At 28.6% G+C, this 19268-nt stretch overlaps 1 protein-coding gene and 1 long non-coding RNA gene across 8 annotated transcripts; one reads left to right on the forward strand and one right to left on the reverse strand.

The window, feature by feature from the left end:
- Window positions 1–10482: 10482 nt before the first annotated feature.
- On the reverse strand, window positions 10483–17488 carry LOC120070934. 7 transcript variants are annotated; one of them, XM_039022852.1, is made up of 8 exons: window positions 17133–17488; window positions 16812–17045; window positions 15237–16481; window positions 13966–14073; window positions 12886–13259; window positions 11876–11971; window positions 11062–11116; window positions 10483–10968 (listed from the first exon to the last, which is right to left on the reverse strand). In XM_039022852.1, the coding sequence occupies exons 1-6, from the start codon at window positions 17408–17410 to the stop codon at window positions 11946–11948; spliced, it is 2265 nt and encodes a 754-aa protein (XP_038878780.1). In that variant the 5' UTR covers window positions 17411–17488; the 3' UTR covers window positions 10483–10968; window positions 11062–11116; window positions 11876–11945. The 7 variants fall into 7 exon arrangements, with proteins under 7 accessions (XP_038878780.1, XP_038878775.1, XP_038878781.1 ...); XM_039022847.1 differs by having other exon boundaries at window positions 10494–10968; window positions 12246–13259; window positions 17133–17487; XM_039022853.1 differs by having other exon boundaries at window positions 10494–10968; window positions 12246–13259; window positions 17350–17481.
- Window positions 11893–12492, forward strand: LOC120070935. Its single transcript, XR_005480078.1, has 2 exons — window positions 11893–12033; window positions 12191–12492. It is a non-coding gene; the product is annotated as an uncharacterized LOC120070935 (long non-coding RNA).
- Window positions 17489–19268: the final 1780 nt, after the last annotated feature.

The following is a 19268-nucleotide window of genomic DNA, read 5'->3' on the forward strand; positions in this document are numbered from 1 at the left end:
CTAATACTAGAAAAATCAAATATCATAAGAAATATATTTAAAAAAATCACAATAATTTTGTATTAAACTAAAAATACTAAAGCGTTTAAACTATAAACATCAACTTTTTAAACATAACAATAAACTAAACATTTTAACATTATAAACATCAAAGTTAATACTAAAAAAATCAAATATCATAAGAATAAACTAAACTTTTTAAACTATACTAGACTCGTTAACTATCACAATAATTTTGTATTAAACTATAAATATCAACTTTTTAAACATAACAATAAACTAAACTTTTTAAACTATACTAAACTTGTAAACTAAAAAACAATACTAAAATATAGAATATAATTAAAAAAAAATCAAAGAAATAAAATTACTTATTGATCTTCAATTAAAAAATTAACATTATCATGGTAGACATCAATATAATGAATAAAAATGATATATTTAGCATAAACAAATATTAAAAACAAAAAATTACTAATAAATAAAAGTTAAAGTTCAACTCACAAATTCGACGGTAGTTCTTTTTTTTATTTCAAAGTGACAACGTTCACTCTTTTTTCCTGTTATTTGTTATCTGGCAACAACTACAAAAAAAAAATTAAAAATTAAAAATTAAAAATAGAATCTATAAAAATAATAATAATATAAGAATAAAAATAAAATTTATAATTATTCTTAAAAAATAAAAATTTAGTAGAGTAACGAACCAGTATGTGGGAACAATTTGTATCAAACGAAATAGAAGAAGAGAAATGGAAATGGAAAACATTGAGTTAAAAAATGGGAGGAGAGAGATTAATAGAATAAGAGAAATGGAAATGGAAAGCAATGAGAAAAATGGGAGGAGATGGATTTAGTAGAGGAAGAAGGCAGATGATTTCAAAAATGGGCAAAGGCAAAGACGAAAATGTGATAATGTGATTTGAGAATGTTGTTTAAAAAGACATAGGTCTAGTGTTGAACACTCGACCCACGGGAGTTGAAATTAAAAGCGGTGGTTGGGGAGGAGGCATAGCAGTACGGTAGGCTTATTAAAGCTGTCCAGATTCGGTCAGTAGCGCAGGTTAGCAGTGGTGGATGGGACGACTCAGCTTGTCGAGGGTTGAACTTTCGACTTATGTAGGTCGAATGTTCAACATTCAACAAGTCTTCAAGCAAAGCATCACCAAGTTCATCGAGTTCTCAACCCTTGACATCCACCTTCGTCGAATTCTCAACCCTCGACATCTAGCCTAAAACAACCATATTTCTCTAATTAGTTTTAAAACAAGCACATTTTTCTAATAACTTTTCAAATCTACAATATTCAAATAAAAGATCCCCAATTGTTGCATCTAAACTATTGCCGAAGAACTTGGTATTATAAATTTTAAGCTAAAATAAACCAAATATCCACGAATTTTATAGTTTGTATCAAAAATATTTTTTTATCTTTAAAAAGTTTTAAAAATATCTATAAATTTCTCAAATGAGGTAAAAAAAAATACTCTTAGTGTTACTTTTCGATGGAAATTGTCAAAAATACTTCTAAATTTTCAAAATCCTAATATAGAGTTAGTATATGAACAGGTAAACCCTATACTCTCTTACTTCATCCCCCCCCCCCCCAATCTCTTCTTTATTACCTCCTCACCCCCATTTTTGTTATTGGTTTAACATTTGTTGATCTAAAAAAATTAAAAATAAAAAAAAGTGAGAATATGTATATAATTTATTTTTAAATGGGTTTTTTAAACTAAAAAAACTTTAAATAAATTTATACATTATATTAGTAATAGAAGCATGTAAATATATTTTTAAAAATTTTTAGAGTTACTTTCGCAACAAGATATATAACAGTTTCTCTTATACATTAACCGTAAGAGTATTTTTCAACTTTTTTAGTTTAAGGTATTTTGGAAACTTTTGAAAGTTTGGAGGTATTTTTGAAACAAAACACTAACGGATTTCCTCCAAAACTAATGTAGGTAAGAGTATTTTTGTACTTTTTGAAAGTTTAAGAGTATTTTTGAAAGTTTAGAATTTTAGAACAAGTACAAACTTCAATGATTATATATATATATATATATATATATATATATATATATATATATATATATATATATATAATTAGCCTAAATTTAAAGGAAAATGAAAATATATATATTAAAATACATACATACATAAAATTATATACATATATGTAAAATGTCACCATTTGAGGGGGGCACGTGGCCTCTAGCATCTTAATAGATTCACCCCTTTGAACTTTGGGGCACTTGAAAAAGTTTCACTTTTACATAAACATTGAGGTACTTTAAAAGTTTGGGACAATTATAGTAATTAAGTCCAAAGTATTAGCAAATATAGCATAATGTAAAAAAAATTACAAATATGATAAAATTTAGATAGTTTATCAGTAATAAACCACATCGTTGTTAGGAGTTTATCCGTGAAAAAACATATAACTGGTAAAAGCCCATCAACGATAGAAATCTATCGCTGATAGACTTTGCTATATCTTTAATTTTTTTAAAAATATTGTTATACACTTGATTATTATCTCTAAAAATGCTACCCACTACAATTACTCTAAAAGGTTTCATTTTTACTTTTGAACTTTGAAAGTTATGATAAAAAGTATTACTGGAGTGTTTTTCATTAGAATAAAATGAAAATTGACATGACAACTAATATAAAAAAATTAAAATTCATCTATGATATCATTTACCACATCATTTGTAGATTTAACAAATATCTTTTGAGATGGTAAATGATAATCATATCAAAATGAGCGTAGTTTAATTTGTATAATGTATGTAGCACAAATTGCAAAAATCACCTCTAAAATAAGGTAGTAGTTGCAATTATACCTCAAACTTACAATTTTAAAAAATTAGTTTTCAAACTTATAGAAGTGTTAAAATTGGAGTCTTAAATTTATACAATTATAGAAACCGTAACAATTCTATAGATTTGAGAGTTCAATTTTTACTATTTGAATGTCCAATTTCTACAATTATTGTAAATTTAATGTTCCAATTATTCTATAAACTTGTATAAGTTTGAAAACTCAATTTTTACAATTAAAAGTTTAAAGGTGTATTAACTACAACTATCACCATATTTTAGAGGTGGTTTTTATAATTTGCCTATGTGTGTATTATCAACCTCAAGGTCAAAGGTTCAAGCCGTCTTCCACGTTTGAGCTTGAAAAAATTTATATATATATTTGTAATAACCATCTTAATTAATTTTCTATATATCTATAAATAATATCATTTATGTTTTATAATTTTTACACCCAAGTTGCCATGTCAATTTCCAACATTTTTATTGGAAAATGATTTCTTTCTTCCGGGAGTTAAAGATATAATTTTTCAAAATCTAAAGATATAATAGAAACTTATTTTAAAGTTCATGAACTTCTTTTTTTATATATATATATATAATCTGACCTTTATGTTGGAATAGAAATATATAATAGGGTCCATCTGATAATTTTTTTTTGTCTTGTTTTATGTTCCCGTTTTTCATTATTCAAGAAAAAAAATTCTGGTTTGATAACATTTTTATTTTTATTTTTTTCAAATTTTAAGAAACCTTTTTAATAAAGGAGTCTAATTTAAAAAACCATCCATTTTATTCAATTTTTTATCGGGGTTCAAATCGCATTTAAAGTAGTCTTTCCCTCTTTTTTTTCTTCTCAAATTTTGTTTGACAATAGGTGGGTCGAAAAGATTCGAACCTCTGACCTCTTAAGTCTATATTCAAACTTTATGGTCGTTAATTACGACCCTCATTTTGACTTTTAAATTTAAAATTTCAATATGTATACTTTAATATTTTCTACTACAACATTTACCTAGTATTATAATTAAATTGGATCTAAGTCGACATTATTAAGATAAAGATCTTAAGTGATAGAAAATATTGCAAATTAAAATTTGACAACATTTGAATGATAGAAATATTTTTATTTTAAATTTTTGTTTTTGTTTTTTTAAAAAGTAAAAAAATAGTTGCCAAACATATTCTTATTTTTACTTCTAAGAAAATAAGAAACAAGAACTAACAACTAGAAACATTATTAGATGGGGCACTTTTTTTGTGTTATTTTTTGGTAATTTAATAAATAAAATTTTCTATGACGTTAAAATATAATTATAAATATAATCAAGGTCCATTAATTGATCATTTTGTATTTCCATCCATTTTACTTGATTTGATTTTTTTTTTATTTTTTAAGAAAAGGGAAATTCATTAATAAGTTAAACTTATGTTGGCTACTTGATTTGAATTAACAATATATCTTTTTTCTTCAAATTAATCAATATGTTTTAATTATTTTCTGGTATTCTATTACTAAAAAAAACTTTTAAGAATGTTTATTTAGGTCAATAACATTACTATAATTTGTTAATCAATTAAGTTATGTTCAAGTTGTTGACAATATTTCAAACTTATTCAAAAATACACAATAAATCTCCGACATTTTTAATCATTCTATATTGAAAGCATATTATTTTAATCTTACGCAATTCATGTACATCGAAATCAAACTTATTAAAAATGTGTTCACGAACATATTATTAAATGATAAAGACATTTAATTTATATATTCCCTAAAGTTTAAAAAGTATGATTCCAATCCAAAAAGAAAAGTTATTTAAAATATAACGGAATACCTTTGATTAAATCCATATGTTTCAAAATTTTCTCTATTCTCATCACATTATTATCGTTTATTATTATTTGACCTTTATCAAATATATTCTTATTTTAATTTTCTTACAAAAAGAACAACAAAAAAGGAATACTTTAAGATTTGCAACAGAAGGAAAAGTTGGAGAGTAAAAGAAAAAATAGCCAAAATTGGAATATATATGTGTATTTATTTTATTTTATTAAAAAAATATTATACGGTTCAAAATGAAAGATTTGATGTTTGGTTCTTCGACTCTGGTTTTTAGACATCAATTATTCGATTTATTTTTTTATTATTTTCTTAGAAAATCAATTATTCGAACTAATCACAACAATAAATTACAAAAATATGGAATATTCGACATAATGCTGGTTAAAAAAAAGGGTAAAAAGTAAAAATAAAAGTGAATAACCCGCAGATAATAACTAACCTTGAGCATAAAGTTAACTAATCAAAGCATATTCTCCTAGTCTAATCCATAAATATATATTTAAATTATGATTTTAGTACTTGCTATTTAGTCTATGAAATTACAAAATTATAAATTTAGTTTCTAATCCTTTCAAAAATTTTAAAATTCACAAATATTAAAAGCACTTAAAATTTTATCAAACATAGAATTTAAAGTTATATTTAATGGATTAATAAAGTATTAAAATAAACGTAAATTTTAAAGTTTAAAACTAAACTTTGTTATTTAACATTTTTTTTAACTTTATTAAGAAGTGGAGTGAAGAAAATTTGAACTTTTGTGAAGAGTTATATTCAGATTGACTTTGAAATTTCGTAAATATGGATAAATTTTGTTTATACTATCAATATTTAATTTTTTATATAAAAAATATATTTTTTGTCATAAGATTTGAATTTTATGTTGCATTAAAATTCTTAAATTTTTAAATACGACATTTTAATACGTGAGGTTTGAATATTTTATTTATTATTATTACTGCTTTTGCATGAATTAGTTTCCCCATATTCGAAAGCGGACTAGATGTTTATTATTATATTATCCTACGTCGACGTGACATCCCTTTATTTTATTTTTTATTTTAAGTCTAAAATAAAAATAAACATTTTTAATATTTTGTTGTGTTTCTTCATTTTTCTTCTCTCTCTCTCCTCCCATCTTTATATTTCCTTTCTCAATCTCTCCACTCCAACTCAAAAAAAAAATTTTAAAATTAAGAAAAAAATAAAGAATTAAAGAATTAATATAAAAAATATTTATTTTATTCTGGTCGAACAGATTTTTATAATAAAGAAAGAGTGTCACATATCCTAAAATAATAATTAAAAATATATTTTGAACTTTCTATTAGTTATGGTAACAAAAATATTGATGGTAAGGACAAAAGAAAAAAACAAAAAAAAAAATCTTAGAATTAATATGTCGAATTTGAAAATTCAGAGCTTGAAATGTAATAAGGCTTAACCTAATACACGGAAAATGTTTTCATTTTTCGTTTTTTTAAACACCAAATGAACTTTTTCATGTATAAAAATAATTTAGGAGTACCTTATTTCTCATTTGTATATTTTACGAAAAGTATCTTTTTAAAAAAAAAAAAGAAAAAAATTAAACTTATCTAACATCAAAATTGATAGTACGATATATTTTAGCAAAATACATCCCTCTCTTACAATGTATTTTAAAAAATTATAGTCAAATGTGGATAATCTTCATCATAGTCAATTGTTAATTAGTTACTTTTTAAGAATTAAATTACTTAATCATCTAGTATGGTCATTATAGGTATAAAATAAAATTAAGGGATAAGGTTAAATCTAAAAAAAAAATCTCTTGGTCAAATTTAAAATCAGAATATATTATAGGGGTCGAGATTTGATAATATCTCTTCTAGATCATTGGAAGGTAATCGTTGGTTGTCCCTTTCTTTTTCTTTTTCCTTAAAAAGAAAACTACATTTATGCCCTTACATTTTTAATCTAATTTCTATTTAGATTCTAAACTTTAAAACTTCAAAATATTACATTTTTATCTCTGAATTTCGAAAACTTAATTTTCATTTGATTGCTAAGGGGTTGCTTTTTTTTTTTGGAATATAGATAACCAGAATCATTAGATACCCAAAATTATAGATGTCCAGAATTACAGATGTTTGATATTCTTAGATAATCATGTTTGTTTTGCATAAATATTTTTTAAGATATCTAGTATAGTTTGGTACGTGTGTTTGTTTTTGTAGGATTTCCGAAATGTTTTAAACTTACATAATATTTCAAGAATGTCATTACGACTATTCATTAATTCATAATTAAATTTAATATAATTTAAGTTTATATAACAAAATTATTTTCGTTAATTTAAATTTTTGTTATTTTTCAAAACAAAAATATATATATTAATTTAAAAATTTGTATAAACAAATATTAATTTGAATTTGAATTTAATTTAAAAATTTGTATAAACAAATATTAATTTGAATTTGAATTTGAGTATCTTTATAAAAAAGAATAAAAACAATTCTAATATAACCAAAAATAGTATATACACAATCATTTCAAAAAAGTAATGTATAATTTCTTTTAGAAAATCCATTTCAGTATATAAAAAGTGTTAGAATGCAATATAAATCGCATATATTTTTCAGCCAACCCAACTATCAAATTATAATTTGTCACATGACAAATTTTTTTCTAAAAGAAATTAGATTTAAATAAATTATAAAAAATGAGTTCATCTCGAAGATGAATTAGACATGTAAATAAAAACAATCCATCATATTGGATATTGCATTTAGATTTTTTTTTTTTTTTTTCATTCATCAATGACCTAATATTCCAACATCAAAGCTTTTTTTGTTTTTTTTAAATTAAAAAAAAGCCAAAAAATCATGTTTTTGTTCTTAATGCCAATTGCAATCCCTTTTATCTTCTTCTTTTCTACATTTTTTTTTTTTGGATAAATTATTCTTTTCTACATTGATTGTTAAAAATATGGTTTCCTTTTTTACTGTGAGTTACAAAATGGTTTGGTTGGATTGAATTGATATAGCTGTTAATCAACCATATTGACCGCATTTAAATTACTTTTTATTAGGACTTCAATTCACATTTTTTTTCTAATATGTTATTTATTTGAATCCTATTCTTATTCCATAACTTTTATCACTACATTTTTGTCTCCTTATTTTCAAACATTCTATTCTACTTTTATACTTTTGCATTTAAAAAATTATTTAATCCTTTTCGTCGTTTTCTATGAATTATTTAATAATACATACCTATCATATGAAATTTTGTTCATTTATCGATGGATACATATCTAAATACACTAATATTGGAAGTGAACCCCATATATATTATATAGTACATTGTCGGCTCAATTTCATAAATATGTTTAAGTTTTTTATATTAAATAACTAATGAAAAAGTTATTCGGAGGCACTGTTTAGTAATCATTTCGATTTTTTATTTTGGTTTTAAAAATTGAACTTGTTTCCTCCCATTTTTTTACCGGTAGTTTGTATCTTTCTTCAGTACAATAATTAAATTTTTAACTGAATTTTAAAAATAAGAACAAGTTTTTTTAAAAAAAATTAGGTTTCAAAATTTGGCTTGGTTTATGAAAGCATGAGTAAAAAGTAAATAACAAATCAATAAATTTTGAAGTGGAAGAGGTTTATAGGCTTAATTTTCAAAAACTAAAAACAGAAAACCAAATAGTTACCAAAGAGCCTAAAAGATTAAAATATAATTCGACATTCAATTCTATTCTATTTTAGTATTTGTACTTGTTAGCATAAATAAATCTTAATTTCTAAATTGATTTACTGATTATCTAAATAATTTACCAATTATCTTTTCAAATTTCTCCAAATTGTGTAAATTTGGTAGTGTGATTTTTAAATTTTTGAAAGATTTGGGAAGATCACATAACATTTGGAAAAATTAGCAAATCTGAATGTGTAGTTCTATGCCGAGAAGGCTCAAAACAATCGATAAATTAGAAAAAATATTTTTTTTAGTAAAATATCGGTGGCCAATCTCGAGCAAAAAAACCAAAAAAAAACTATTCAAATAAGTTTTCAAAAAACGTATTAGTTTTGTAATGTAAAAACTGAAACTATTATTTCTAACAATTTTTTAAAAGAAAAAAAAATTAATTAATTAATAAGGTAGACTATTTCCTAGATTTATGGAAAGTGCGTAAACTAAAATTGAATATTTGAAAGGAGAAAGACACGATGGCGAAAGCCAAGATGTTCAACCCCTTATGTGGGATGGTCTAAAATTGTGAAAGCTATTGCAATTGGACGTGGTTTAGCATTCCATTGCCTTTGTAGACCCAATCCTTTATTATTATGGTTTGTTGGTCCTAGGAGGGGTTTGGTTGCTAGAAGTTGAATGTAAATGTAGCTTGGTCTTGTGGGAGAGTACATTTTTCGTGATCATGTAAGCATGCAATTCTTGGAGGTTAAAATTGAGGCATTGGCTTTCTGGAACAAATGGCGTTGCTCGAGGCTCTAAAAGCCATCGAACTATAATGTTCAAATATGTGTTTGGTAGCAAAAATCACAAATTGGATTCTAATTTAAACAGTTGTAAACTAGTTCTACTTACCCACTAAATTTTAGTTGATAATAAACTATTAATAATTTATTTATGAACATAGTATATGTTTAAAAAATATTGTAAAATTATTATTTTGTAATAATATATAATTTTTAGGATAAATTGAAAATTTTGTCCCTATAGCTTGGAAAAAGTTAGACTTTAAGTCTTATGATTAATTAGAATTTACCTTATATAGTTCGACAAAAACTTCATAAATAGTCCCTATGGTAGAGAATATTTAAAAGGATTTAACAAACTATAGAGCCTATATAGGAAGTTATATCCAACCATAAGAACTAAAATTTAAATTTTAAAACCATATAGACTAACTTTTAACTTTATCCAAACCATGGGGATTGAATTTGAAATTTAACCTAATTTATAATATACTACTTAATAAATATTTTAATTTTTTAAAAAATTGAATTGAGTTATAACCTAACATATACTATTCACAGCTGCAATGGATGAAAAAATCTATACTAAAAAAAAAAAAAAGTCAGACCTGATACGGTATTCTTTAGGATCCCGAATACGATGCTACCAATAATTGTACTAATCCACATATGTCTTTCTTCCATTCATCGATACTAGTTGAAGAAATGGAAATTCAGAATTATATGTCCCTTCATAGTCATGCTTTATACACTTCTACCGAATTAACTTGTTAGAATTATAGAGAAGGGATTGAAGAATTGCGTATAACATGTATCATTTCTAGCATAGGGTAGATGCTAGAGCAAAGCAAGATTGAATGTCAATCATTCTCGGATTGGAACTACAACAAGGAATTGGTCTTTCTTTTTGGTTAACGAAGAATCCTAAGGACGACTATAAAAGACTTTGGTCTATTTTTAACTTTATTTCATATAATTCTGCATTTTAAATTTTAACATTCAAATTTTGGATACAATGAAAACATAAAAATGTTGTTTTCAGAATTTACACTATTTGGATCACAAAATTAAAAAACGATTTCTAAAAACAAAACTCAGATTGTCTGGCAAACACATTCACTGAATTCAGTAAATTTGAAAACATAAAATAGAATATGAAACCGGAGACAGAGAAAACATGTGAATTAGGAAAAGATAGTTTTGATCCTTAATTTTTTTTTTACCTTTTAAGTCATTTTCATATAATGAACCCATTTTCTAGCCCATTCTATAATTCACTCCCAAGTCCCACCAACCAAGCAATCCCCAAAAATATCAAATCAGAACTCTTCTGTCACAAATTAGAACCCAATTAGTACATTGTTAAATAGAAATACAGAACGTCAATCTTTGACGTGAACAAGTCGATATCTATTTATTGTCAGATAAGTCTCGTCATTGGAGTAAGAAATTACAATATCACAAAGGCATGAAATTTCAAAATTTCAGATCTGAACTGCTCACATTCATGGAAAGAAAACAAAAGAAAGTCATGTCATGAAGCCTGGATTGATGACACTTATATCAGCTGATTAATTCACATTACCACTTCCCTTTCAAATCAATTGTCACAAGGAATCTCCAGTGTAGCCATCGATGATGTTAATCATGCAATAATCAATCATGTTCAAAAGCTGTAAAATGCGCACCTCTTTCAGTTCCATACATTTATTGCATACAGCACCAGAATGCCGACCATCCGCAGCAATTATCTCGCCAAGGCTTCAGATACCATTTTATTTTTAACTTTACAAGCTTTACAACCTGAGCAGATAGATCTCACATATCACAACAAAATTCAAAAAGTTTTGACCAAAAAGATGAGTATAAAGTTGAATATGACCAATATATTCATACCATAAATGTACAGGAAATGGCAGGCAGACTGCCCCCTTCTTTATCGGTTGGATCCCTAGGGTGAAGAAAGGTTAAATTACAATTTTTGTCCCTATAGTTTGGAGAAGGTTAAAATTTAATTCATCTGATTTTAAAAGTTAGAATTTAATCCCGTATTTTGGTAAAATTTTATAAATTGTTCTTATGATTTGATAAAATTCTCATAAAAAGCCCAGAGAGTGTTATCAAATCCTAAGGACTAAATTCTAATTATAAATCATAGAAATTAAATTCTAACTTTTTACAAGTCATAAACCAAATTTGTATTTCAACTGCGAAAGAAAATGCAGATTTATCTTTATAGAAAAGGGCACCTATTACTCTGAAACTGACAGGATGAGAGAGGGGAGAGAGAGAGTCAAAGGGTAAAAACTAAAACGAGCCAAATGAGATAGTGAGGACAAAACAGGGATGAACAATTTGGCCATGAGTGGTTCTGTTTGGCATGGAACAAACACGTGAAATTTTAACATCAGTTAAGTCGGCCAAAAGAGTGTAAATGGCTTGAAGACGGAGGTAGTTATCTGGATTCTTGGTTGGTATTGGGTCTATTTCATTTTGAATTAGCAACAAAATCACAAGCATGGGCTAGTCTTTGTCTCCCTTCTGCCATGGACCAATAATTGATTTTCCCTCTCTCTCTCTCTTTCTCTAACTCTCTAAAGGAGTATGCATAAAAAGCTCCCTCTATATAATTCAGCAAACCTATCTCTTTCCATCCCAAGATAACCTGATCTTTATTTGAGCAGATAAAGTCAGGAAATGAGATCCTCACATTTTATTTTCTTTTGCCTTCTCTTTACTGTCTTCTATCTTCTTTCAGTGGAACGTTTGTATTCTCCACCTCAACTTTTCGCCTCCGAAGGAAGACCTGCAAGAAAGTACCTTGGTACATCATTTTCCAATCCCGAATCTGAATACCACAGGGTTAAGGTATGCTAAATCTAAATAAATAGTGACTTCTTTGCTTTTTATATTAATTTATTTTAATTCTGAATCTTTCAAATAACTTTTGCCAATGGATTCCACCATCCAAAACATGCAGTTTTTATCTTCCCTTATTTGTGGTTATGGATATGAGAAAATGCAGGTTCATGAAGACGAGTTCAATAGACCGTCTGCAAAAGATATTTCCTCCAACACACCTGAATATGAAGCAAGTATCGACAGTTTGGGTGAACTTGTTTACCACATTGACTATCATGGAGTGACAACGCATCCAAATCCAACGCCCAAACATCCATAGCCATAGGAAACATATCAACTTTTAAGAAGAAATGAACTATTCATACATGTACTGCACTTCAAATACTCTCTTTTGTTTTACAATGTATTAATTGCTCTTTTTTTCCATGCTACAATTATATACAAGGTGCAGCTTTGCCCCCAAAATCAGCTCCAGTAGTAATAGGCTTCTTAGCCTCCTAAATTTTCATATACCAGAGAACCATTGCAGATAAGTCAGAATTAGGCGCTTACTTGAGCTTGCAACTTGCCAAAATATATGTGAACCTGAATTGCTTGAACTAGGAAATGTGGTTGGTAAAGAACCAGTCACATTAATCATCGTAATTCAATGCAAAGAAATCATTCCTTTCGTATATTGACTTCTGACCTTCCTAAACCTCTTGAGCAACTTTTTATAGCACTCCACAGCATTTTCAAATCTCACTTCACTACAAAATCTGGATTTTACCTCCACAAATATAGTTTCCATCTTTTCTCTATGATTAACACAAGTAGATAACAGGTCTTTGATACCAATTGAAGGCATAGTCCATTTACCTTCTTTGACACTTTCTTTCCCATCTACGTTGAGAAGCCTAATCCATCTCATCCGATGAAAGGGATCTTCGTCTTTCTCAATGGAAATTTTTATACCAGCAACCACTTCCAAGAATTTTGACTCTCTACTGATCTTATCTATCAATCTACTGAAAGTAGCCTTTTGGTTCAGGTCAAGCCTATTGTTGGTGTCTGAGGCCAGTGAACTAGCTGCTACCAAGCAAGCCTTTCGAAAGTTATGATCAGAGACACTAATTAACCAAATTGCAAAGTGCAGCAGTTCTAGAGACATGGGTGCAAACAAAGTATCATATTCCTTTGGGTTATGACTCCAATTCCAACAGTAGACAGCAGTATGAACAAATCCTTCCCACCTGAAGTAGGACAAAAGGGTCAAGAACAAAGTGAATAAAAGATAAAATTAGACTAGTCAATTTACTCCAATCCTTGGGGATCTTAAGTTTCAAGAAAATTCATCTAAGTTACAGAATAGAGACCTCAAATAATTCACTATATAAAGCTGAGAGATTTCGATGTTCATTGAAGTGGTGGTCTACAAGACAACAGACGTCTTATACCATCCTTGGTTTAAAAAAGAATCATTCTACCAACCTAAGCCAGCTACAGTTTCAGACAAATGTCATAGAACCAATTAAAAGTTTTGGCATATAACCGTGCAGATACAATAATAACAATGTAAAATGCACTTGAAAGTGAACTGAAATATCATAAATCTTTACACAACCTGGAACTAGCAATGCAATAATTACAACTAAATTTAGGCTTTTACAAAGTAGTGATCTACGGTGACAATCAGCTTTCACATGAACAAAAACTCATAAAATAGCCAAACATAAACAATAGTAATAATATGTTATTTTTTGGGCTAAAAATCATCGTCGTACAGAACTTAATGATCATATGAAGGTTCTCGCTATAAGACACTTCTATAAGCACAATAGCTGTCTGATTAAGTCCCATGGGGTCCATAAATTCAAAGTCCAGTTTTAGAAAAATGGAGAATCCAACATGCATTATGGGCATTTGTACACAGATAACCATCATCATTGCAAGGAACACCTGCTTTTCCAGAAGTATTGGGTCCAAAAAGTTGCTTGTGTCCCATGGAAACATGTCAAGGTTCCATACTTGACAAAAAGCATGTTGGTCACAGCACATGACTTGTTCCTGAGTGGTCAGACGGTAAAATATATTGGTCTACTAAAAAAGACACTTCGAGAGATATTTTAACATTTAATTTATCCTATTTGCCTTAATTTTTAAACTTAAGCATACCTAAGTAACGTTTTGTTTTGAAAAAATTTCTCAATATTAGTGATGCAATTACACAACAGTGAAGATGGCTCAGCCGAGAGCTGGATTCAAGAGGGCAAGACTACAATTTCTTTACAAAAATGAAAAGGCCACCGCTTAAGTTGAACGAAGACCAGTTCATACATTATCAGCCAATTTAGTATAAGGACAACAAGCACTAAAACTAGAAACGTTTATTTATACAAATGCTTCAAGTATTAGGATGGGAAGTAAACATGACTGGATATGCTATTAAAATTTTTTTAAAATATAAATAAAGAAGAAAAAAACCATGACATTGTCACTAAGGAGAACACTGCAGTAAATTATATTACAGGGACAGCATATACATGATACAACAGAAAAGATGAAAAGCTGATAGTATTATCAATATCTGGCGTAATCAACAGAATTATTAAGTATTCGTCACTGTGTCTAAAAGCATATGTTTGTTCTTACTCATTTCTGTGGCATACCCTCAATCCCATAAAGAATAAAAATGATATCTCTAATGGTTATAATGACCTAAAAAATATTAACCTTCAGAACTTCTGGCTAGTAACAGTCTACTCTACACTTCTACATCATATATGTGAGCCCTCGATATAAGTATCATACCTTTTAACATTCACCAAATCCGTAATTGCAGATGACTTTAAAAATTTAGTAGATTAACAAAGAAAAAAAAGTAAAACAAAATAAGAGAACAAGAACTTGTGGAGATATCAATTTCAAGAGATTTTGAATTTAATGACCATGAAAAATCTATTTAGGGAACACCTCAAGAACTATTTTGAATTGAAAGACCCCTCAAGTGAATCTAGGAACTTAGTTAAATGCCAAGCCACTTAGTTACTAAATCTTTGCACATCCATTTAGGAAAACTTCTCAAATTTGTAATTATAGCATCTCAAAAACTATTCTCCATCAACTTTTTTCAGATTATAGTTAAACTACATGAAGTGAAATACAATAGACCAAAAGAAGCATAACTATTCAAGTCATCTAAAATGCAACCAAAAGCTTCATTTACTTACTCAAAAGGAGGTTCAATCTCAATACCAAAAGTAAGGTGTAGGGAAGACCCATCAGGACCATCATTTACAGTACGAGCCTCATGAAGAAATCCTCGAGGAATATATAAAACATCACCCTCCCTTAGTAAAAATTGTCTTCCAACCGTGAATGGACTCTCAACCTCTGAACAACTTGGGAATTCATGAGAATCATACAAGCGAGGTAAACACGTCCTTGGTGGACTAAAAACAGTCCACTGCTTGCTTCCAGCAAGCTGGCATACAAACACGCAATGATCATCATAATGACGAGCCAAACCCTGAGAACTTGGAGGTGTCAAGTACATATTAGCACCTACAGATGGTTGACCAAACAGACATGCTACAGTATTGGCAATAGCAGCAATCTTCTCACATCGAAATTCCATCCCACGCAAAGCAATTGTATAACCCTCCTTAAAAGCTTCTTCACATTTTAGCGCATCATTTAACTTCAAGAAATGAGGGCCCTTTGTGCAGCATGGCTCAAAATTCTTATGAAAGAAATGTATCTCTTTTTTCAAACGCTCATCTGTTCTCAGGACACGTATATCTTGCTGATAAATTAAAGGAAATCCCAATTCATTTCTTGCCTCCTCTAAGAAATTATGTATATCTAGTTCATCTGAGGCAATTGGACTACAAGAAACTAACCTTCCAAGCATTGGTGAAACAAAGGAATGAATCTTTTCAATTGAGGTCATAGACCCCATAAATGATCCGATGATATCAGCTTCTTCATTTATGGTTCTTGAGGATTTCCGCATGAGCCATGGTGATGCTTCCCAGTGGTTGAGCATAAATTCTTCAAAGTTTGACCCACTTAAACCCAATAAAGTTTTAACCTCCTTCACTGGAAAAACTCCGCTAACGCGATCGGTACTGACAGAGAGCCTAAAAATACTCACAGCCAAATCATTGGTGCTAATGTTGCTCATATCAAATTGCTCCTGCGAGCACTTGATTTTGTTAATTTGCATCATTTTACTACGCACTTCTATCCATTGATTTCTCAAAAATGCCAAGAATGCTTTCAAGTGGTAGCCTGGTATCTTTTCCAAATGTATGAAATGGCAAGTGTTAATGAGAACTATAGCTGCATTCAGAATTGATACTGAAAGTTCATCTCCTTCAAATCTTGCCTTCAAGCTTACAGAATTTTCATTATATACAGTGCCTACGGAAACCGACATCTCTGAAGAGGCTGAAACCTGCAGAAATGCAGATCTAGTAGATATTAAGTTCAGTTATCCCAAAAAAAAAAAAACCTAAACTTGTACCACTTTGATTCGCAGCACAAACTACCAAGGCAGCGATGCATAATATGTGTCACGTTAATCAAATTTGAAACGAATTATAGATAAGCACAAAGTTCTTTTTAAGTCATACCCTTTTGTCCCATATGTTCGTTTAGAAATGTAAAGATGCAGGGTACAAAATCAAAATGAAGAACGTAGCCAAACCCATTCCAGCATATGAGACAAAATAACCAAGAAATGGGGGAAAACGGGGGCAAGAAGGAATCAGAACTGGAGTCAATAGCAATTAAACACTTACATAAGACGCTGGATAGCAGAGAAATGCACCAAGCTTTGCCGGCCAAACGACGTGGTGGACAAATCGAGAAGAGCATTACAAGCAGCCAACGCAACCATTCTCTTAGAACACGCCAAAGCCGAGATCAAAGCCCTCACAACCCCATCATCCAAAGCAATCACTTCATTCATACGGAGGGAGAGAAGCGAAGCAGAACCCACAATCTCAGCAGCACGAGAAGCAATTCGTTGGCGCCTGCAATAGGGAAAGAAGAAACAAATTAAGAAACAAGGGAATAGGTCAATCCAAGGGCAGGTAAGAGAAAGGAAAGGGATGGGTTACTGGGAAAGAATGAGAAGAGGAAGAAGAGAGAGGATTGGAGGGGGAAGAGTATGGAGAGGGTGTGGAGATTGAGGAAGAAGAGCGGAATGGAGGTGGGTTAAGCATTTGGGAATCAAGGAAGCAGAGTAGGGATTGTGAGGGTTAGAGACGGCGGCGAGAAGAAGAGAGAAAGTGGTATTGAGATCGAAGAGGGAATGGGGTTGTCTCTTTCGTTTGCCTTTGGAAGAAGAGGTGCGGCTATGGCTACAAAGCCTCTTCTTCTGCTGTTGCTGCTCCATTGACGCACTCTGTGATTGAATGAATTGCGAAATTTCTTCGCTACAAACTTCGGCGTCTCTTTATATACAAACACCTCCTCGCGCGCAGGTCCGATTATGTTGCATTTTTAATCACTTTTGCAACAGGTTACTTGGAACAATAGGTAATTTTAAAGATAATTTAGAAAAAAATGATCACTTTTTAAATATAAAAAAATAGTTAAAAATATTTACATTTTAAAAGTACAAAACATTTTAATTTTTTTTTTACTATAAACTATAAATATTTTTAGAATTTTTCTATTTATAAAAATTTCTCTAATAATTATTTATTTTTTATTATTAAAAAACTATTCCTCTTTAATTTTTACTTTTATATATATAAATGTTATAAAAATAAGATTTCTATACAATTTACTTTGTTAGATAGTTAAAACTATAATTTAACTACTAAAATAACAATTATTTTAATAAAGATTTCTATAAAATTTATTTTCTTATGTAGTTGAATTATAATTTAAATACTAAAATAAAAATTATTTAATTTATTTATTCTTTACAAAAGAAATATTCCTCTTTAATTTTTATTTTTTTCCTTAATAAAGAAGTTCCAAAAATTTATAATAAAATAAATGTTTGGGATATAAAAACTTTTGAAACTCAAATAGAAATCTTTATTTTATTATAACTTTTTATATATGAATTTTATTGAAAACTTTATAAAATTATAAAATTTTCATTTGAAAAAAAAAATTAAGAACGAATATTTTTTGTAAAGAATAAAAAATAAATAATTATTTTCTTAGTATTTAAATATAATTTAACTACTTGCTAAGTAAATTTAAAGAAAAATATATATATATTTGCAAATAAAATGATGTAATAATTTCTCTATAGCAAAGTGATATAATTATTTGTATTTAATATTGAAATTTTAAAAATAAGTAAAAGGAAAGAAAAAAAGAAAAAAAATGCTTAGGGTTGGGTTAATCTGGTAACTCGACTAACCCGGACTACCCAGCCCAAACCGCAGGGATGGGTTGGGTTAGATTTTATTTTGGATTGGGTTGGGTTGGGTTAAAAATGTTAAAAAATATTAAATTCAGGTTGGGTCTCGAGTTACCCCATTTCAGGGTCGGGTTGACCAGACCCGACCCAAATATATATAAATAAAAGTTTAAAAAAATAGTCAAATTAAAAAAAAATCGGTGACCCAACCCGGTCCAATCTAAAAATTTTGGGTTGGGTTGGGTTGGGCTGACCCTCCAAAAAAGAACTAATAGGGTTCGTTATTAGCCAACCCAAATTTTTGGGTTGGTCCATCAAAATAGAGATTTTAATTGTTCTCAAAATAATACATTATTCTTAAATGAAGGACGCATTCGGATAAAGACAAAAAAAAAAAAAAAAAAAAAAAAAAAACCTTTTTTCTAATTTCTTTCAAAAGTACCATTTTTTTCTAAATTATTTTTAAGATTCCCCTATTGTTCTAACTAACCCCATAATTCTTTTAGAAAACTATTTGGCATCAATTAATCTTTTTTCTAAAACAAAAAATTATTGCAAACAATCCAATCTCATTAAATTTTTCATGAGATCGATGATGAAAAGTCTTCTCCATCCCGTCTCATGGACATCTTTAAAAATTCTATTTCAGCACTATTTTTTTTATTATTATTTAATAAAGAAAGCTAAAGTAATTATAAACCATGTCTTCAGTCTATTTCACCTTAGAAGTAATTACTGTGGTCTCACCTAAATTTTTTAAACATAAATATTCATTTTCTTCTCTTTTTTTCCCAATTTTATTGGCTTAGACTTTAAACATATTTTTAACATATGGATTAGAATTGTTACTAAAGTTATAAAACTATAGAAG

This window comes from Benincasa hispida, chromosome 2, assembly GCF_009727055.1.
Source record: "Benincasa hispida cultivar B227 chromosome 2, ASM972705v1, whole genome shotgun sequence".
NCBI lineage: Eukaryota > Viridiplantae > Streptophyta > Magnoliopsida > Cucurbitales > Cucurbitaceae > Benincasa > Benincasa hispida.